Genomic DNA, 19,916 nt, shown 5'->3' on the forward strand with positions numbered 1-19,916 from the left:
ATATAGGTTCGTCAGATCTTACATCAAGATCTGTGCAAAACTTTCTTTTCAAATTTTCATTTCCCTCTTTTAAATCTCAGTCCAGTGAGACATATAGCCACGCCGTAGAATAAGGGCTCGGGCGCCATTAATGGAGACGTTGGGAGGAAGGTGCACGGCGGGTAGCGGTCAACGGGCTCTCCTCCCGACAAGCACGCACAAGGGTCTAATCGCATGCCTCCCGTACTCAAATAGCTACCCCGCACGACACCTCCTAGCCAATAAAAAAGGGACGCGTGGCAGCACGTAATTGGTAAGTAGAACGCTCACGGTTTCAATAATACTTGTGTTTTCAATTTGTAACGTGACATCACTTGTTCCAAAATGACTTTGTTGATTGCTAATGTGTGCGCCTTCGCAAATCGAAAAGAAAAATTACCACAACACATTGGTGCCATGTCATGACACCATGCCAAGTTTCATAATTTTCAGGCGTATTTTGGATTTACATGAATTAAAAAACCAAGTTTCTCAATCTTCTCGCCCGAACCACGACGCCCAGAGGTTTGAATTTCATTCTCATTTCTTGCATGGGACCTAGAAATTCACCCAAGGACACACATGCGATTTTTCAAACAACTTTGGTGCACTGGAGTCTGTGCTTGTAGTTCAAATTTGAATTATGCACATTAAATGCATAGAAACTCAATTAATGTATAAAAAGGCTAAACGAACCCAAAATAATTTCAAAATTTAGCACGATACTTCTATTTGGTCTAATCTGCCTGTGTAAAAAATTAAGACGGGGGAAGGCAGTGTACGTATGTCATTTCACACATGGAGGTGACACGTTCCCTCTCGGAACCACATTCCCTCTCGGAACCACGAGCCTTCTTGAGGGAAGCTTCGGTTTGCAAGAAGCTTACACCAAAGCTTGTCGCAATTCGGCCAAAAAATTACCGCAGCATGTTGGTGCCATGTCATGACATCATGTCAAGTTTCATGATTTTTAGACGTGTTTTAGATTTACATGAATTAAAAAAATCAAGTTTCTCAATCTTTCCAGCCGAGCCATGACGCCGAGATGTTTGAATTTCATTCTCTTTTCTTGCATGTGACCTATAAATTCATCCAAGGACACACATGTGATTTTTCAACCAACTTTGATGCACTGTAGCATGTGCTTGTAGTTCAAATTTGAATTATGCATATTAAATGACCAAAAACTCAATTAATGTATAAAAAATGCCAAACGAACCCGGAATAATTCCAAAATTTAGTACGATACTTCTATTTGGTCTAATCTGCCAGTGTAAAAAACTTAAGGCGGAAGAAAGCAGTGTACGTATCTCGTTTCGCACACGGAAGTGACACGTTCCCTTTTGGAATCACAAACCTTCTTGAGGGAAACTCCGATTTGCAAGAAGCTTACACCAAATCTTGTCCCAATTCGGCCAAAAAAATTACCGTAGCATGTTGATGCCATGTCATGACGCCATGCCAGGTTTCATAATTTTCAGGCTTGTTTTGGATTTACAGGAATTAAAAAACTAAGTTTCTCAATCTTTCCGGCCGAGCCACGACGTCCAGATGTTTAAATTTCATTCTTATTTCTTGCATGGGACCTATAAATTCACCCAAGGACACACATGTGATTTTTCAACCAACTTTGATGCACTGAAGCATGTACTTATAGTTCAAATTTGAATTATGCACATTAAATGACCAAAAACTTAATTAATGTATAAAAATGTCAAACGAACCCGGAATAATTCCAAAATTTAGCACGATATTTCTATTTGGTCTAATCTGCCAGTGCACAAAAATTAAGGCGGGTGAAGGCAGTGTACGTATGTCATTTCGCACACGAAGGTGACACATTCACTCTCAAAACCATGAGCCTTTTTGAGGGAAACTCCGGTTTGCAAGAAGCTTACACCAAAGTTTGTCCCAATTCGGCCAAAAAATTACCGCAACATGTTTGTGCCATGTCATGACACCATGCCAAGTTTCATGATTTTCAGATGTGTTTTCGATTTACAGAAATTAAAAAACCAAGTTTCTCAATCTTTTAGGCCGAGTCACGACGCCCAGATGTTTAAATTTTATTCTCATTTCTTGCATGGGACCTATAAATTCACCCAAAGACACACATGTGATTTTTCAACAAATTTTGGTGCATTGGAGCATGTGCTTGTAGTTCAAATTTAAATTATGCACATTAAATGCCCAGAAACTCAATTAATGCATAAAAATGTCAAACAAACCCGGAATAATTCCAAATTTAAACACGACACTCATGTACTAGTTGCATGTTCACTCTACGTAAATGTTCTAACAATTCAAACACCATCCTTTCCCTCCGTAACACCATTTTGTCTTTAAAAACATAATGAAAAATCAAGTATATCACAAACAGTTTACTAGAAAAAATTGTGTGGGATGTGATATAAAATATCTTGGCCCACCGTCTTGTCTGGCTTACACAGGAAGCTTCATCATCTACAGTCCACCTCCCTCGCTTGAACCACACTTGCGCGCCAGTTTCTCACGGTACCGAGCGAATTTTTTTGCCACCGCGGAAATATCTATCTCCCCGCCCCCTCCCTCCTGTCAAAAGCCACATTTCCACTGTTCATCATTGCTTTCCAAATTCAAACCTTCATTAGTGCTTACTGGCAGCCCGGCCTCCTCGCCGGCGACCCTTCTTCTTGCAGCGCCGCCTCCTCGTCGGCTACCCTTCTTCTTGCAGCGTCGCCTCCTTGCTGACGAGCCTTCTTCTTGCAGCGCCGCCTTCTCGCCGGGGACCCTTCTTCTTGATGCGCGGCCTCCTCGCCACCGACCCTTCTTCTTGTTGCGCGGCCTTGTCGATATGGTCAGGTAATCCATACCCCACCCACACCATCCTCCTCCTTTCCCGTCCCACATGCCCGGACCGACGGTGCGACACCTTCCACCGAAATCACTGCCCCCTCCTCCAATTAAGCGCCGCCCACTGCCATTTTGCATGAAGTATAAATTGGAGCTCAGTAGCATGCGGCCGCACGTGCGCACGAGGCCGCTATGGCTGCCATACGTGTCGACCGCCTGATCTTGGAGGAGCACCTCGTCTTCGAGGCCTTCGTTGACACCGCCACGTGGTTGTCTACTTTAAAATATAGTTCGTGTTGTTTTCTCGAGGCCACCGCCAGTGCCTTCTAGTGACTTTTTTCTCTGTAATGTTAATATGCAATCTGATGTTCAGTTAACAGTTTGGTCCTCTGAAATGTAATGTTCAGTTAACACTTTGGTCCAACAATTGCTACATTTCGTAGTACTATTCTCAAGCATTCTTTGTTTTGTTAACTGTCTTATCTTCTAGTACATGTTTCTATTCTGCAATGTCGTGCTCAGTTAACTATTTTGGTTCATTTGGTCTGCTGTCCATTTAACTGTTTGGCTCAGTTCTGCAATTTGATTTTCATTTGTTGTGGGTACAATTTTGTATTGTTGACACCAATCAAATTTGGCTGTACTCAATACATATTCTACTGATAGTATGACAACTCTTAGTTAACTTGATCAAGATCTTCCTTATGTGTGTTGCAGGGAAACAATGGGAGACAGTGCGGACCATTGAGGTTTGTTCAAGCAGGGTCCTTTGGCTAATAGCACATTATTTTGCAGTTGCAGGAATCATTTTAATATTTAGGTTTCTTACAATTTGGTCTTGCACATGTAGGTCCTGCTGTCAGAGGCTTAGACCCACTGTTCGACCCATTTTGCATATGGGGAAATAAGATGTCCATGAATATCAGTCAAGTTAAGAAACTCAGAAAGATTGTTAGGATGAAGAAACTTGTGACGAATAACAACAAGATCTTTGCTTGCACAATAAAGAAGACATCAGTCAACTATAGGGTGGTACCAACTCTTTTACCTTGTTTTTAACCCTTGCACCATTTCAAAATTTACAACGGCGATTTATGCATAGCTTTGTTTTCAGTACTTTTCAAAGCAGTTCACCGATGATTACCTCTTAAACCACCCGCATGGTCAAGAGGCGAGGAAGGTATTCATTCAACACCCACGGTACAATATTGAAGTCTTGCTGAAGAGGACGAAGGTTGGGCGGGCAATTATCCATAGCCACTGGCCTAAAGTTGCAAGGACATTCAACATCACTGAAGGCTCAATATTTGCCTTCCGCTTCTACAGTTTCCCAGATGAGATTCATCTGTCTATTTACCGTGTATGATGCTACTTTCCAAAGGTTATTGATGTTGCATGTGAAACTTGGTGCTGTTGTGTAATGGCGTAACTGAGTGCCGAAGCTATCTGATGTAATTCGATTATAAAATCCTAGTTGCTTTTATACAGATATGAAATATCTTGCGTGTTTTATAAGAAATATCAGTTTGATTAGTACATGGATTATCAATAATAGGCTAATTACCCTGCTTATTAGGGTTTTTCTATTGCAGACGGTTACTCAGACAGCACGTGTGCGATGAACTCAAACAACCCGCACGGTTTCCAGAAAGTAGGCGTGTTCGATCAACTAACAATCACACACGACTTCCGGCAACGAACTGTTTGCGTTAGGCCACCTTGCACAAACGTATCCACACAAAGAACTGTGAGTAATATACATACCTACGGAAATGTTTTTCTAGGATTCACCGTGTGGGATGTACATACATACGGAAATGATTTTCTAGGATTCACCGTGTGGGATATACATACCTACGGAAATGATTTTCTGGGATTCACCGTGTGGGATGTACATACCTATGGAAATGATTGGGTTTTGATGCCTCGCCCGATCGCACACGAGCTCATTTGGTGTCCCAGGAGGGCCTATACCCGACGGTTTCTGGGTCGTGTGGGACGGACCCCCCTATCGCCCACACTCACTTGGCGACGGTTCCAAATGTCGTCGTGGAAAAGGGTTAAAAACCGTTTGCATAGAACGTTGTTGTACCAGTGAATTCTATGACTACAGGATGACTGAAGAGCGCTCCGTGGTTGAGCAAGCTCATGAGCTACAATTGTTTGCTGGAGAACATGAGCACTTCAATTGTATGCTACGTACCGGACAAGTTTGTTGTCGGAGGCATCATCACTAAGCTTCCTCCTTCGTGGAGGAACTTTGCAACCTTACTGGAGAATAAGAGGCAGGAGTTTTCTGTTCTGAATCTCATTGGTACTCTTGATGTGGAAGAAAAGGCGAGAGCAAAATACGTACGTGCTCGAGGTATTGATGGAGGATCTAGTGCCAATCTGGTACAGAAGAAAAACTTCCAGGCCCACAAGTTCAAGAACAAGGGAAAGTTTGATGGTAAAGCAAAGTTTGATGGGAAGAACAAGGCTGTACAGCACACAAACTTCAAGAAGAAGAATGACAAAAAGAAAGGTGTTTGTCATGTGTGTGGAGATCCTGATCACTGGGCTCCTAGTTTCCCTAATCGCTATGACAAGCATCATCTTGGGAAAGGCGGTATGGTATATTTCCCACTATTCTTTCAGTATGTCATTCTCCTGATTGGTTGATTGACAAGAGTGTTAATGTGCATGTATGCGGTGATATTTCCTTGTTTTTGCCTTATCAGACCGCAGGGACTTCCACCGTGCTGATGGGTAACAGTTCAAGTGCTTCTGTTCGTGGTGTTGGCACGGTCGATCTGAAGGTTACTTCGGGGAAGATCATGCAGCTGAAGAACGTGCATTATGTCCCCTCCATCAATAAAAATCTTGTTAGCGGATCTCTTCTGTGTAGAGATGGTTACAAGCTTGTCTTTGAGTCGAATAAATTTGTAATATCCAAGTATGGAACCTTTGTTGGTAAAGGCTATGAGTCAGGAGGCCTGTTTCGTTTATCCTTGTCAGATGTTTGCAATAAATTTGTTAATCATGTTTGCAACAACAGTGAATCAAATGTGTGGCATTCACGTCTTTGTCATGTTAAATTTGGTTGCATGTTGCGACTAGCGAAGTTGAACTTAATCCCTAGTTTCACCACTGTCAGGGGATCTAAGTGTCAAGTGTGTGTGCAAGCTAAGCAACCTCATAAGTTTCATACGACTACGGAAACAAGAAATCTTGCACCACTAGAGCTCATACATTCTGATCTTTGTGAAATGAATGGTGTATTGATAAAAGGTGAAAAGAAGTATTTTATGACGTTAATTGATGAATCCACTAGATACTGCCATGTGTATCTTCTGAAATCTAAGGATGGGGCTTTTAACTATTTCAAGATCTATAAAGCTGAAGCGAAAAACCAACTTGATCGAAAGATTAAGAGGCTTAGGTCCGATTGTGGTGGAGAGTATTTCTCAAATGAATTTGATTCCTTCTATGAGGAACATGGTATAATCCATGAGAGGACGCCTCCCTACTCACCTCAGTCAAATGGGGTAGCGGAAAGAAAGAACCGTACTCTAACTGATTTGGCTAATGTCATGTTAGACACATCGGGTCTCTCCAAGGCATGGTGGGGGGAGGCGATATTGACTGCATGTCATGTCCTAAACCGAGTTCCCACAAAGAACAAAGAAATAACTCCATTCAAGGAATGGGAGAAGAAAAGGTTAAAACTCTCTTACCTACGAACATGGGGTTTTTTGGCGAAAGTCAATGTGCCAATTCCAAAGAAGCGCAAACTTGGACCAAAAACTATGGATTGTGTTTTCCTGGGATATGCTTTTCATAGCATTGGCTATAGCTTCTTAGTTGTAAAATCTGAGGTATCTGACATGCATGTCGGTACAATCATGGAGTCGAATGATGCGACTTTCTTTGAAGATATCTTTCCCATGAAGGATATGGCGAGCTCATCAAATCAGGAGATGCCTAGTTCCTCGAATCGGTAATTAGTTACAATTACCGAACCTATCATTTTGATGGAACACTTTGAAAATCCTGTGGAGGAGAACAATGAAGTTCCTACTAGGAGCAATAGACAGAGGACTGCAAAGTCTTTTGGTGATGATTTTCTTGTGTATCTCATAGATGACACTCCCAGTTCTATTTCAGAGGTCTGTGCATCTGAGGATAGTGACTACTGGAAGGAAGCGGTCCGTAGTGAGATGGATTCCATCTTGGCAAATGAAACTTGGGCGATAACTGATTGTCCTTATGGGTGCAAACCTATAGGGTGCAAATGAGTATTCAAGAAGAAGCTTAGGACTGATGGTACTATTGAGAAGTACAAGGCTCGGCTCGTGGCTAAGGGTTATACCCAAAAGGAAGGTGAAGAGTTCTTTGATACTTACTCACCCGTGACTCGACTGACCACTATTTGAGTACTATTTTCACTAGCTGCCTCACATGGTCTTCTCGTTCATCAAATGGATGTTAAGAGTGCTTTCATAAATGGCGAGTTGGACGAGGAAATTTATATGGAACAACCAGATGGGTTTGTAGTCGATGGTCAGGAAGGAAAAGTGTGCAAGTTGCTGAAATCTTTGTATGGACTCAAGAAAGCACCGAAGCAGTGGCATGAAAAGTTTGAAAGAACTTTAACAGTTGCGAGCTTTGTTGTAAACGAAGCTGATAAATGTGTGTACTATCACCATGGTGGGGACAAGGGAGTTATCCTTTGCTTGTATGTTGATGACATGCTGATTTTTGGAACAAATCTGAATGTTATTAAGGAGGTCAAGGATTTCCTATCTCCTTGTTTTGAGATGAAGGATTTAGGAGTGGCTGATGTCATGTTGAACATCAAGTTGTGGAGAAACGATGATGGTGGGATTACATTGTTCCAATCTCACTATGTGGAAAAGATCTTGAGTCGCTTTGGCTACAGTGACTGCAAGCCCTCTCCAACACCATATGATGCTAGCGTGTTACTTCGAAAGAATCGAAGAATTGCTAGAGATCAATTGAAATATTCTCACATTATTGGCTCGCTTATGTACTTAGCCAGTGCTACAAGACCTGATATCTCTTTTGCTGCTAGCAAACTGAGCCGGTTTGTCTCAAAATCAGGAGATGTGCATTGGAAAGCTCTAGAGAGAGTTATGCATTACTTGAAAGGCACTGCGAGTTATGGAATTCACTACACTGGGTACCCAAAGGTACAAGAAGGGTATAGTGACTCAAACTAGATCTCAGATGCTGTTGAGATAAATGCCATGAGCAGGTATTTATTCACTCATGGAGGTGGTGCTGTTTCTTGGAAGTCTTGCAAGCAGACCATCTTAACGAGGTCAACAATGGAAGCAGAACTCACAGCACTATATACAACTACGGTCGAAGCAGATTGGCTTCATCGGCTCTTGAATGACTTGCCGGTTGTTGAGAAACATGTGCTGGGTATCCTTATGAACTGCGACAATCAAACTGTGATCAAGAAAGTGAGCAGCTCAAAGGATAACATGAAGTCATCAAGACACATTCAGAGAAGGTAAAAGTCTGTCAGAAAAATGAAAAACTCTGGAGTTATTGCATTGGATTATATCCAAACGTCTAAAAATCTGGCAGATCCTTTTACTAAGGGCCTATCACATAATGTGATTGATAATGCATCAAAGGAGATGGGTATGAGACCCATAATATGAGTTGTTCACAGTGGTAACCTAGTCTATGTGACCAGAGATCCCGTGAATTAGATGTGGAAGACAAGCATTGGTCAACTGACAGGAGAGTATCCTTAGTACTAACAATACCACTCCATGAAGATGCAATACTCTCCTAAACTGCATGGCTGGTTGATGTATATCTTAATGTGTTCTAAGTGGCTCATTAAAGTAGAGATGTCCTGCAAAACATCTTTTGAAGAACACACCTATATGAGTATGATTGTTGAACGTCGCAATCTATGAGAATAGGGTGATCTCTAGTAAACTCGTGAAAGGTCTCAGAGTATGATGCATAAGCTCCACCCACGGGGAAGACCCACGGTAGCCTAGTATCAGTCAACGCTTTGTGTGAAGCTAGATTCGCATAAAACCTGCAGTTCAAGGCCCAGTCCATTGTTCAAGTTGCTTACTAGTATATAGGATAGAGTTTTAGACGGAAGTTCAACTTAACTATCTCCAATGCAATATCAAAAACAGTGTTTTGGAACCAAAGGAAAATTTTGTGTGCCTCTGGGATCTGGTGGGAGATTGCTGTAATTTTGTCTATTTTGGGCCAGCCCAATAGCAGTTTCAGAAAATCCCAATAAATCCTAGAGGCCCACGCAGCCCATTCGTGCAAGGCAAGAGATGGAACTAAAGTTTAGTCCCACATTGCTAGTTTAGTGGGAGTTGGCCCTCCTTATAAGGGAGGATGTTTCCCCACCTGTTTGAGCATGAGAACAAGAGGGACACTCATGCGCGCTCCTCCTCCACCGCCCGCCTCGTCACGATGCGCCGCGGGTTGCGGGAATGAGCCGAGCCGATATCTAAATTTTTGCCACGCACTACGGATATACGAAAGGTCACTCGGAAGCTGGAAAGTTTTTGCTGTAGTGGATATTGAATACGAACGCTGCACCCTTCGGCTGCTGCCTGTATGTTTCGTCTCCCTCGTTCCCTTCAGCTCCCGGCGCAGTCTCTCGCCTCCTTCTCCTGTGCCTATAAAAGAAAGATCGCTCCTCTCCAGAGTGACACACCAGAAGATTCTCTTCCTCTCGCCACCGAGTTCCTGGGCACTGAGCTACTGCCACAATCTTGCCCATATTGGCTTGAGGCGTGCACGCGTGCACCGCAGGTCAGGACAGTAGGACTCCGAAACCGCACATCTTTGAGTCCTGTACGGGAGAGGGGTGATAAGGTTTTGGGGAGCGCTCCGCGCGACTACTAACTTCTTCGTCACGGACGGCCCGAACTCCGACGACTACTTCCCCGACGACGACTTCTTCCCCGACGTCGACAACCTCTTCAACGACATGGCTGGCGAGGACACTGATCCCAAGACCAGTGCTTCTGCTCTTGTTCCGTACGTTCTCATGCTATTTCTGTTTGAGGTGCTACCTCAGCTTCTTGCTCTAGTGTTTTCTCTAGATATGTTCGTTTCTAATTCATATATGCAGATGCTATTTACCTTCTCTTTGTCAGATTGCATGACTTGTTTTATCTCTGCTACAATAGTCATGTTTTATCTACTATTTCTGACTTTCTGTTAATAAAATCATATGGTAAATTGCTCATGTTTCCAACAGAAGCCATGGCTACAAGCACAGTAATTAGTAAATCTCCTGGGAGTTTCTTCTCTGCATTGTCAACAAGCAGCCGACTCATGATGAGTGAACCTGGTCTATCTCAACAACTTTGATAACCAACTCCATAAAGCCCAGCTACTTCCAGATTTCCTTGATGCGCTTACACCAGAACAAGCAGTGCTTTATATCCTCAGCCCCCAACCTACAAACCAGACATTGAGCTTGGGTTACCACGTGTCTGTTCATCAAAGTACCCATGCATGACAAGATTCCATGTAGAACTTTCCACATGAAGATCTTGACTTTCCCGAGAACCATCAGTTTCCAAATTCTAGATCAGATAGGGTTCGTGTTTACCTATCTTTGTCCATTCTCCGGGTATAAACAATGACCAAATTTGTGAGCATTCCCTGTGATATGCTGAACAGACTTGTGATATGTTGAACGGATAGAGAAGGTCTCTGATTTAGTGCCATACAACGACGTCATCAATACATTGTACACTAAATGGGATCTTCAATATGCGGCGAGCATCAAATATTCAAATGCATAAAAAGTTTCTTGGATCAGAACTTCATCCCATGCTCCAGTATGTGGATAAATAACCTCTTCTACTTTTGATAGCATTCTGTAACCTCTCGGCGTAATGATCTTTATGTCATTGCTTGAAGGGATCCATGGGTCATTCCATATGTTTATGTTTTGTTCAGTAATTAGTAATCCCCTTTTAAAAGTTTGGACTCCTGCAAATGTACTCTGCCATGTATACGAAGCGGAGGCCTTCAAAATTTCACCATCTAAAAAATATTTTTGCTCTAAGAACACCTGCACTACAAATATTCTAGATTCTGGATTAGTCGCCAACAATGCTTTGCCAACATAACAAAATTAGAGCTACGAAGGTCCCTAAAAGCCATTTCTCATATCATCTTCAGAATGCTCATTTTCCACCACGCCATTCAATGTATTCTTTTCTTCAAATCATCATCCACCAGAACGCTGAGATTTCACTAGTGATTGCCTTACAATTTCCCAAGGGCGCCTTACAAATTCCACACTGACATAGCATAAGATGGGTTTGCTTCTGCCACAACTTTTAACAAGATCTTCCTTCTAACCTAGAGATGGCATTTTCTCTTTCCAGCCTTTTAATTTCTGACAAACTCGATCAACGAGATGTTGGAACCAATCACTTCTGAAGGCTATTCTTCCGTGCAACTAAACTGAAATCACTTCTAAAGGCTATTCCTCCATGCAACTAAACTGAAATCGCTTCTGAAGGCTATTCCTCCATGCAACTAAACTGAAGGAATCGCCTATTCTGAACCTCCACAAGAAAGAGCTGTCAGTATTTTCACCATGGTATACAGCACCAATCTCAGAGGGAGAGGGAGGGAGGGAGAGAGAGAGGGAGAGGGAGAGGGGGGGGGGGGGGGATTAATTTTCACCAACACCATGAGAAATCAGCGCGTCTCTGCGTTGCAGAAGACTTACATCACTCTAATACATCCGTCATACACACGATAAGCAGCCAGTAAGAAACAATTCAGCAAGGGCGTTAATTCGTACAGAAGTTACGTGATACGTATATATATAACAAAATACAGTATGGTGTCCTAAGAATACAGTACACCGACGCCAAACTGACAGCTCTGGACGAGGACACAACGAGTTTTAGCCTAGCTCACATCCTGCTCTTCCGGACCGGGCCCAGCTCCTTGGCCTTAGCTCTCAGCTCATGCTTCTTGATCTTACCTGTCGCCGTCTTGGGCAGCGGCCCGAACACCACGGACTTGGGGACCCAGTAGCCGGGCAGGCGCTCGCGGCAGAACTTGATCACGTTAGCAGCCATTGCTGCCTCGTCGGAGCCGTCCACGCCGACCTTGAGCGTGACAAAGGCGCATGGCGACTCCCCCCACTGCTCGTCGGCCCGCGCCACAACGGACGCCTCCAGCACAGCCGGGTGCAGGTACACCGCCTTCTCCACCTCCAGGCTGCTGATGTTCTCCCCGCCGGAAATGATGATGTCCTTGGCTCGGTCCTTCACCTCGATGTAGCCGTCCGGGTGTCGAACGCCCAGATCGCCGGAATGGAACCACCCGTTTTCGAATGCCTCGGCGTTGGCCTTGGGGTTCTTCAGGTAACCCTTCATGACGGCGTTGCCTCGCATGACAATCTCTCCGAGGGTGGAGCCGTCCGCTGGGACTGGCGCCATGGACTTGGGGTCGACCACGTCGAGCCCCTCCAGGCCTACATAGCGAATGCCCTGGCGAGCTTGGAGGCGGGCACGCTCGTCATCTGGCAGGATGTCCCACTCTGGCTTCCATGCACACACCGTGGATGGCCCATATGTCTCCGAGAGGCCATACGTATGAGAGACACGGAAGCCGAGCTTCGACATTGCCGCAAGGACTGAGGGCGGTGGAGCAGCGCCAGCAGTCATGACATCCACAACGCGAGGCAGCGGGAGAATGGTGTCAGCTGGAGGGGCGTTGATGAGGGTGTTGAGCACAACTGGCGCCCCACAGAAGTGAGTCACTCCTTGGTTGGCTATCGCTGAGAAGATGGCCTTCGCTGTGACCTGTAAATAAATATGGGTCAACACAAGAGAACCATATATGCTTGTGAGACGAGATAGTTAAATTGCTCACAAGAATGAATGATCCAGTGAGTTGTCAACAACATTTACCCTCAAAGTTCAAAATCAATACAAGTGGTTCAAAGTGAACTCATCTAAGTAATTCTTTGTTTCAGCCACAGGGCTGTTGTCAAACTTGTTTTGCTTTCCCTTCTGTTTCTCATTTTGAATATTTCGTATGAACGTTGTGGCTCAGTGTATCCTACTGAGCGGCAAAAGGAAGTTCAGCCAAGCTAAATCCCTTAATTTCCAACCTTACACATTCTAGGCATCGACATCCTTGTATCAAAACAATAATCAAGTATGCCCAACTTGTTTCAAGCAGTTCATGACAAAGCAAGTTCTTGTTACTAGCATATGGATAACAAATCATTAGCTAAGCGTGCAGTAAAACTAATCGCTATGGTTGAATATCTAGTTGGCAACGAACTGGGTGCATAATCACATGACATAAACAGCCGCAAGGGTCCAAATTCCAAGTTTTCAACCTATCAAATACAACCTCCTCCCGAATTAGTTGTCTCATATTTGTCTAGATACGGATGTATGTAGAGTTATAGACATGTTTTACTGTGAGTTCTAGACACGTTTTACTGTTAGATACATCCATATCTAGACAAATCTAAGTCAACTAATTGAGGATGGAGGGACTGAGGGAGTATATGATATCTTATTCATTCATTTATGTGGCAACTGCATCACATACAAAGGCATCAATGAGCATTTGTTTAAGTGAACCTCCATCAGAGGCTGCCAGTGGAAAAGAAAGATGATCTATAATTCTCCTCCAATTAAAAAAAATCAAGAGATCAGAAAGTAATCATATTAAATTGCAGACCACGTGTTGCACTGATTCTACTACTTGGGCTTGGTTTCGTGCGAGGCATCCTTTGTACCTCCTTTTATATATCTTGGTGGGAGAGGATTTTTGGGACCTGGGTACAGCGGAATCCACTTCATAAAACTTGGCAGAAAATGTATTTCTATGTTTTGGGAAATTCCGAACAAACCATGCAGATAGGTATTTGTTAGAAGCTTACCCATGTAAGTTTTCATAAAATAATATGCCCATTTGTAGCCTAGATAAAGAAGAGAAAATGATAGTGCTACAATCTATGTTTCGAAACTTAAACTGCAGCAATATCATTTTATCGTTTTCATACAGGTAGCTGATTGTCGTATTATTTTGAGAAATTTTACATGGATAAGTTTCAACTTGATACCTATGTGCGTGATTTTTTTCCAGAATTTTTCGAAAACATAGAAATACGTTTTTCTTTTGCTAAGTTTTGGAGAATGGGTACACCAGAACCCAGGATCATTCTAGTATTTTGCATATCTTGGTGTAATATTTTTTATGATTCAACTGCGTTGCTATTGCAGGTTTAGTGTTCAAAGTAAGGCTGATACAGTGAATCAAGCTAGTTATAATTTGTCTGTGAGTATTCATACTCAATGACTCGATTAATGATTACTTTCAGTAGAGTAGCATCATTTATTGTTAGAATTCATCATGGTATTTACATTTATTGCATCAACCTATGAAATATACTTCTCACCAGACCATCGTGGTCTCATACTTACTGTTCTATACATAAATAACTTCCATTCATATAGTAACAAATATTCCCTGAAGCATTAGATTTCGTGAGTAGCTCATATGTGTACATTCGAAAATAAATGTTACTACTTAAGTTCTGTGCCAGGGTTTATGTTACAGACATTTCACAGTAAGAAGGTCTCTAATGAAGCATGATTACAAGATAGTGAGGCATACCTGACGAAGACATATGCTTGTTCCACAGATAGCAGCAAGCGCCCATGTATAGCACCAGCCGTTGCAGTGGAACATCGGCAAAGTCCACAGATAAACCGCGCCATCGTTCATTTTCCATACAAGAGCACCACTGAGTGACATTAGGTAAGCACCCCTGTGATGCAAAACCACACCCTTTGGGCTAGATGTCGTTCCAGAAGTATAACCTAAGGCAATGCTCTTCCATTCATCCTGCGGTGGTTTCCATGCAAATTCAGGGTCTCCAGTTTCCAAGAACTTCTCATATTCGATTGCCCCTGTTCTCAGAGCATCTTGGAGGGCTGAAGGATCACAGGTATGATCACCAATAACTATTACTAGTGGCTTTTTGAAAGAACCTTTCTTTTGATCTGCTATAATCCTCAAAGAATCCTCTGCCAGGGAGAAAAAATCTTGGTCAACCATCACAACTTCAGCTGACGAGTGCTCCAACAGAAATGCAACAGTGGGAGCATTTAATCGAATGTTGACACAGTTGACCACTGCTCCAGCCATGGGGACTCCAAAATGAGCTTCATAAATTGCTGGGATATTTGGAGCTATCACAGCCACCTAACAGATATAAGAGAAGATAATCAATATAAACATAACAGAATATACTCTATACATGCAGTAGTATTAACTAGCACGAAATAGTCAATGAAACTACTATAGTAGCACTTGAAGAGATATTACAGTCTTCAAGGTGATTTCTGCAGTTAATCTTCTATATAACGCAAATCTATTGAACGTTTGAACTTAGAAAACACAAGTTTTGGTGTCGACAAGATGAATAGAGTGATGGGAGTAATAGGTTGTAAATCTTTTGGTCAAATTTTCTGTTGCCAATTGGGGTCTTTTCCCATCAAATACTTGGGTGTTCCACTGCACTATGATAAATTGCGTAGAGAAGATCTACAGCCTATTATTGATAGGGTAATTAGAAACATCTCTGGCTGGATGGGTAGGACTCTGTCCTACAGGGGAACGTGTCCCTGCAAACGTTATGGCAATTATTAAATTTCCAAAATGGGTGATAAATGCAATCAACTCCCAGATGGCCCACTTCTTTTGGAGGAATATAGGTGATAATCATAAACATCACCTTTCCAACTGGGGATTGGTGTCCAGAAGGAAAGATTTTTTTTTTTGAACTGGGTGTTCCAATTATTAGCAATTTTACTATGGCTCTTCTGGCCTCTTGCGGGGAAAAGATATTTTGATAGTGAGGGGAGGGATTGGAGAATTCTGATTGATCATAAGTACAATACAGAAAACCCTAATGTATTGGTCTAGAAATGGGGTTGGATCTCCATTCTGGAAAGGCATTACATGGGCTTTAAGTGCCTCTAACACTTTTTACAAATGGAATGTAGGGAATTGGAAAAGTGTTAGCTTCTGGCATGACACATGGCTGGGGGATTGTTCCCTTAAAGTTAAATATTGGCCTCTGTTTGAAATTTGTAACCAACCTCTCTGCTCACTAGCCCAAGCCCGGGATGGTGCAAACTTGAAACTAACTGGTTGTGCAGAAACATGGAAATGTTGAAATACATTGTCCACCCTTCTCCATCAGTTCGGACTTTTGGATGAACTGGTTGCTGTATGCCATTCATTCAATAGAAAAGACAACACCATGTGGATACAGCAATATGTGAAACAATATCCTTTATAATTTCACTTTGAGAAGTATGCCACTCCATTTATGTATTCATGTGAACCATCAAATCTCAGCATGTGTTTGTTTAATTGAAATGCACAAGACATGTGTGTTGAAAGGAGAAGCTTTAACATGCATTCCTATCATACGAGAAGTTGAGGGCTGAAGAAGCACAACATTCACCCACCCATCTAATAATAGTCTATCAAATGATGGGACCTCATATCTGTCACAAGAAATCCAGGAGCTGAAAGCTCATTTATGACCACAAATAGCTACGTATATAACCTTTTGAAGGTAGCATAAGGGAATAACGAGAATATATATACTTCTGACTCGCCGAAAATAACGTTTTACTGCTCAAGGCAAATTTGAATGGTCAAATGAAAAGTTTCTATGTTTTGTTTTTGGAAAAAAAATTGAAGGTAGCGTAAGTGAATAACGAGATGCTATCTATTTCTCACTCTCCATAAATAACGTTTTATCACTCAAGGCAAGTTGGAAATTTGAATGGTTGGATGGAAAGTTTCTATGTTTTTTTCTCCGGATAGAATGCGGTATAGCCAGGTGCTTACACTCGTGCGAACTTGAATCTAAACATTTCAGTCGATTATTTGTAAGTAGAGATGGTATGACACCTGAGCTAAATCCCAATTGAAATTTACCATGCGCTCAAAATTGAAATCAACGAGGAACTGTCATATGGAATTCAAACATTTGGTGAAATTTTTACAAGATCTGGCCAATCTGATTAAGCAACTACATGGTCAAACATTGGGTTCGATAGGGTTAAAGTGTCACAGGGTCATTGGTTGATAATCAAAACTGTTTCGGGTCTCTACTGACACACTCAGAAAATAACGTTTTACCTCTCAAGGCAAGTTTGAATGACCGAATGGGAAGTTTCTATGTTTTGTTTTTTCGAATAGAATGCAGTATAGCCAGCTCCTTGCACTTGTGCGAACTTGAATCCACACATTCCAGTCCACTATTTGTAAGCAGATATGGTACGACACTTGAGCTAAATACCAACTGAATTTTATCATGTGCTCACGAGTGAAATCAACGGGGGACTGGTATATGTAACTCGAATATTTGGTGAAATTTTTGCAATATTTGATCGATCTTACTAAGCAACCAGATGGTCAAACTTTGGATTCAATAGGGTTATAGTGTCACAGGATCATTGTCTGACAATCAAAATAACTTCGGGTCTCTACTGACACACTTATAGACTTATAGTACAAGTCCATAGGACCTGATGTGTGAAGTTGATAGGACACGAGCGTGCAAGTCTAGGGAGTTACGGCTACGGCGTATGGTTCACTCAGAAAGTCAGAAGTCAGAACACACCGGACCAGAGGCGCACGTGGGGGAAGGGGGGAGAGAGGGAGGAGAAGAGGGATGGCATCCCGTACCGTGCTCCCGTGGCCGACAGAGCGGCGCGCGAGGGCGGAGGCGAGGCGGCGGCAGCGGCGGTAGGTGTCGGCCCAGGTGTAGCGCAGGGCGCCGTGCACGAGGGACGCGCGGGCCGGGTGCGCCAGCGCGGCGCGCTCGAGGAACCAGAGCGGCGTGAGCGCCGTGTAGTTGGCCGCGTTCCGCGGCAGGTCGTCGATGTCCCTCTCCGCCGCCATTTCTCCCCCAACGCCGCGGCCGGCCGCCCCACGCCCTCTCTTTCTCTCTCTCTCTACCGAGTGGCTCCCTCGCGTGACTTTGACTTGGCACGGAATCGCCGATCAAATGGGAGCGCCGCGCTCGGCTTGGCTTGCGTTTTATATGTGCCATGCCGGTGGGGGATGGGGCGATCGTGCGGAGGGGGGTGGGGAGCGGGTGGTGGGGATCCGCCGCCCCGGCTCGTGGCGCGGGCAGCCGGCCAGGGTGGGTGGGTGACGTTCTCTTGTTAGTTTATCGGCGACGCCCGTCCGTCCGGTTCCGGTGTAATGTATGGTCGCGTTGCGAGCGGGGAGATCCTGCAACGTCGACTGGCGCCATCACGAATTCGCGGTTCTGTGCCGTAGCGGGGCAGTCGCCATGCGCCGCGCTTGTACGGTAGCGGGAAGGGTCTTGGGATTGGACGTGCCCTGTTGGCGTGCACCAAATCAAGCTCGCGTCTGTCGTTACCGGGACTTGACCACCATTGGTTTTCCCGGTCACACGATCCTTGCCTCAGCACCAAGGGCGAGAAAAACCGAGGTATCGTCCCGCGGTGAACGATTCGCGTCCAACTAATCGCAGCTTCTTTTTGCAGTCGGCAGCAATGCCAACTTATGCTTCCACTCTGTCCAGCCACGACGCTATAAGAAAATGTTGGTGTCAGGCTGCAGATGCTGCTGATGCATCTGCAGCGGACTAACAAGTGCAGTTCAGTTATCTAAACCTGCAATCCACTGTTGGGCTTGGGTCGAGTGCGTGTGTGGGTTTGTGATTGGGCTGCGGCCTTGTAAGGGTGGCCCAGTGGGGCAGCTACATGTGTACGGCTCACAAGACGAACGAGGCCGCGAGTGTTGATCGAGTCCTCATTTCCCCCTTCTCCAAGCCTCTCACCTACTCTGGTCTCTCCTCCCTCATCCCCAATTCTAGATCGGGATCCGCTTGGGCATTACAGTGGTACTCAGAGCCTCCACAAATCCTCCAGAAATTTTTCTCCGATCGGCCGCCGCTGCTCGCTAATCCTCCAGATCGAGCGGTAACATCCACCGAGCCAGGTGCGAGCCACCCCGGCAAGCTCGCTCAAAATCCTACTCGGGGTTCGCCTCGATTCGGAGCGCGATCACGGCGCCGTCCAAACCCTTCGCCCAGATACGCCGCGTGCTGGACGCGATGACGAAGACGAAGGACAAGCTTCAGACCCTGCTCGAGTCCGTCATCCGCCGCCTCGACGCCAACCAGAAGACGGCGGACGAGCGTCACCAAGCCCAGGTCGTCTACAACGACCAGGTCTCCAACGAGCTCAAGCATCTGGCCAAGCAGATAGATCTGACGCAAGCAGATGTGAACGAGGCCCGCAAGTCCCCTCCGCCGCTCGACCCAGGCACATCCGTGACGGGAACGACGTCGGCCTCTGGATCCTCCAGTCAAGCGCCGCCCCCTCCACCACCAACGACTCGCCCACCACCACCTCCACCACTCTACACATAGGGCGCCGCGCAGATTCCGTTTGCCCGCCTCGTCAACCACGGTCCCCCGCTCCTGCTCCAGCACTCGCCAACCGCGTACGAGCAACATCGCGGGAACGACCACTACACCAAGCCGCCCAAGCATGATTTTCCCCGTTTCGATGGCGATGCGCCACGCATCTGGCTCGAGCGGTGCACCTCGTACTTCGAGCTCTACCGAGTGCCACAGCACAATTGGGTCACAACAGCGGGGCTGTACATGGATGGAATCGCAGCGATGTGGCTACAAGCATATCGACAGATACACCCTACTATGTCATGGACAACATTCAGAACCGACGTCGAAGCAGAATTTGGCCCCGAAGAGTTTGAGGCGCAGATGCATCATCTCGTTCAACTGCGTTAGACTGGCAGTGTGTCACACCCTCGATGCGACTATATCTCCCACGTGTCGAGGCACGACTTAGAGGCATAATCGCATTGAAGGCATATGTCGCAAGTGAGGTAATCTTCACACAACCCATGTAATACATAAGGGAAAGAGATACATATTTGGCGTACAATCGCCACTTCACACAATTACATGAATAAAGCAT

At 44.5% G+C, this 19,916-nt stretch overlaps 1 protein-coding gene across 1 annotated transcript; it reads right to left on the reverse strand.

Moving 5' to 3' along the window:
• Positions 1 to 11,626: 11,626 nt before the first annotated feature.
• LOC123085654 (acetate--CoA ligase CCL3) lies at positions 11,627 to 17,968 on the reverse strand. The gene is made up of 3 exons (XM_044507324.1): positions 17,623 to 17,968; positions 14,527 to 15,117; positions 11,627 to 12,692 (listed from the first exon to the last, which is right to left on the reverse strand). Exons 1-3 carry the CDS (start codon positions 17,836 to 17,838, stop codon positions 11,796 to 11,798), a joined length of 1,704 nt encoding a protein of 567 aa, XP_044363259.1. The 5' UTR covers positions 17,839 to 17,968; the 3' UTR covers positions 11,627 to 11,795.
• Between the last annotated feature and the right edge of the window lie 1,948 nt (positions 17,969 to 19,916).

This window comes from Triticum aestivum, chromosome 4A (genome assembly GCF_018294505.1).
Source record: "Triticum aestivum cultivar Chinese Spring chromosome 4A, IWGSC CS RefSeq v2.1, whole genome shotgun sequence".
NCBI lineage: Eukaryota > Viridiplantae > Streptophyta > Magnoliopsida > Poales > Poaceae > Triticum > Triticum aestivum.

Bases quoted from the DNA above. Each gene is read 5' to 3' on its own strand.
- LOC123085654 (XM_044507324.1), bottom strand. From the start codon at position 17,838: ATGGCGGCGGAGAGGGACATCGACGACCTGCCGCGGAACGCGGCCAAC. The intron at 15,118-17,622 runs GTACGGGATGCC...TATATCTGTTAG, and splicing joins CTGTCGGCCACGGGAGCACG to GTGGCTGTGATAGCTCCAAA. The intron at 12,693-14,526 runs GTATGCCTCACT...ATTTATTTACAG, and splicing joins CAAGCATATGTCTTCGTCAG to GTCACAGCGAAGGCCATCTT.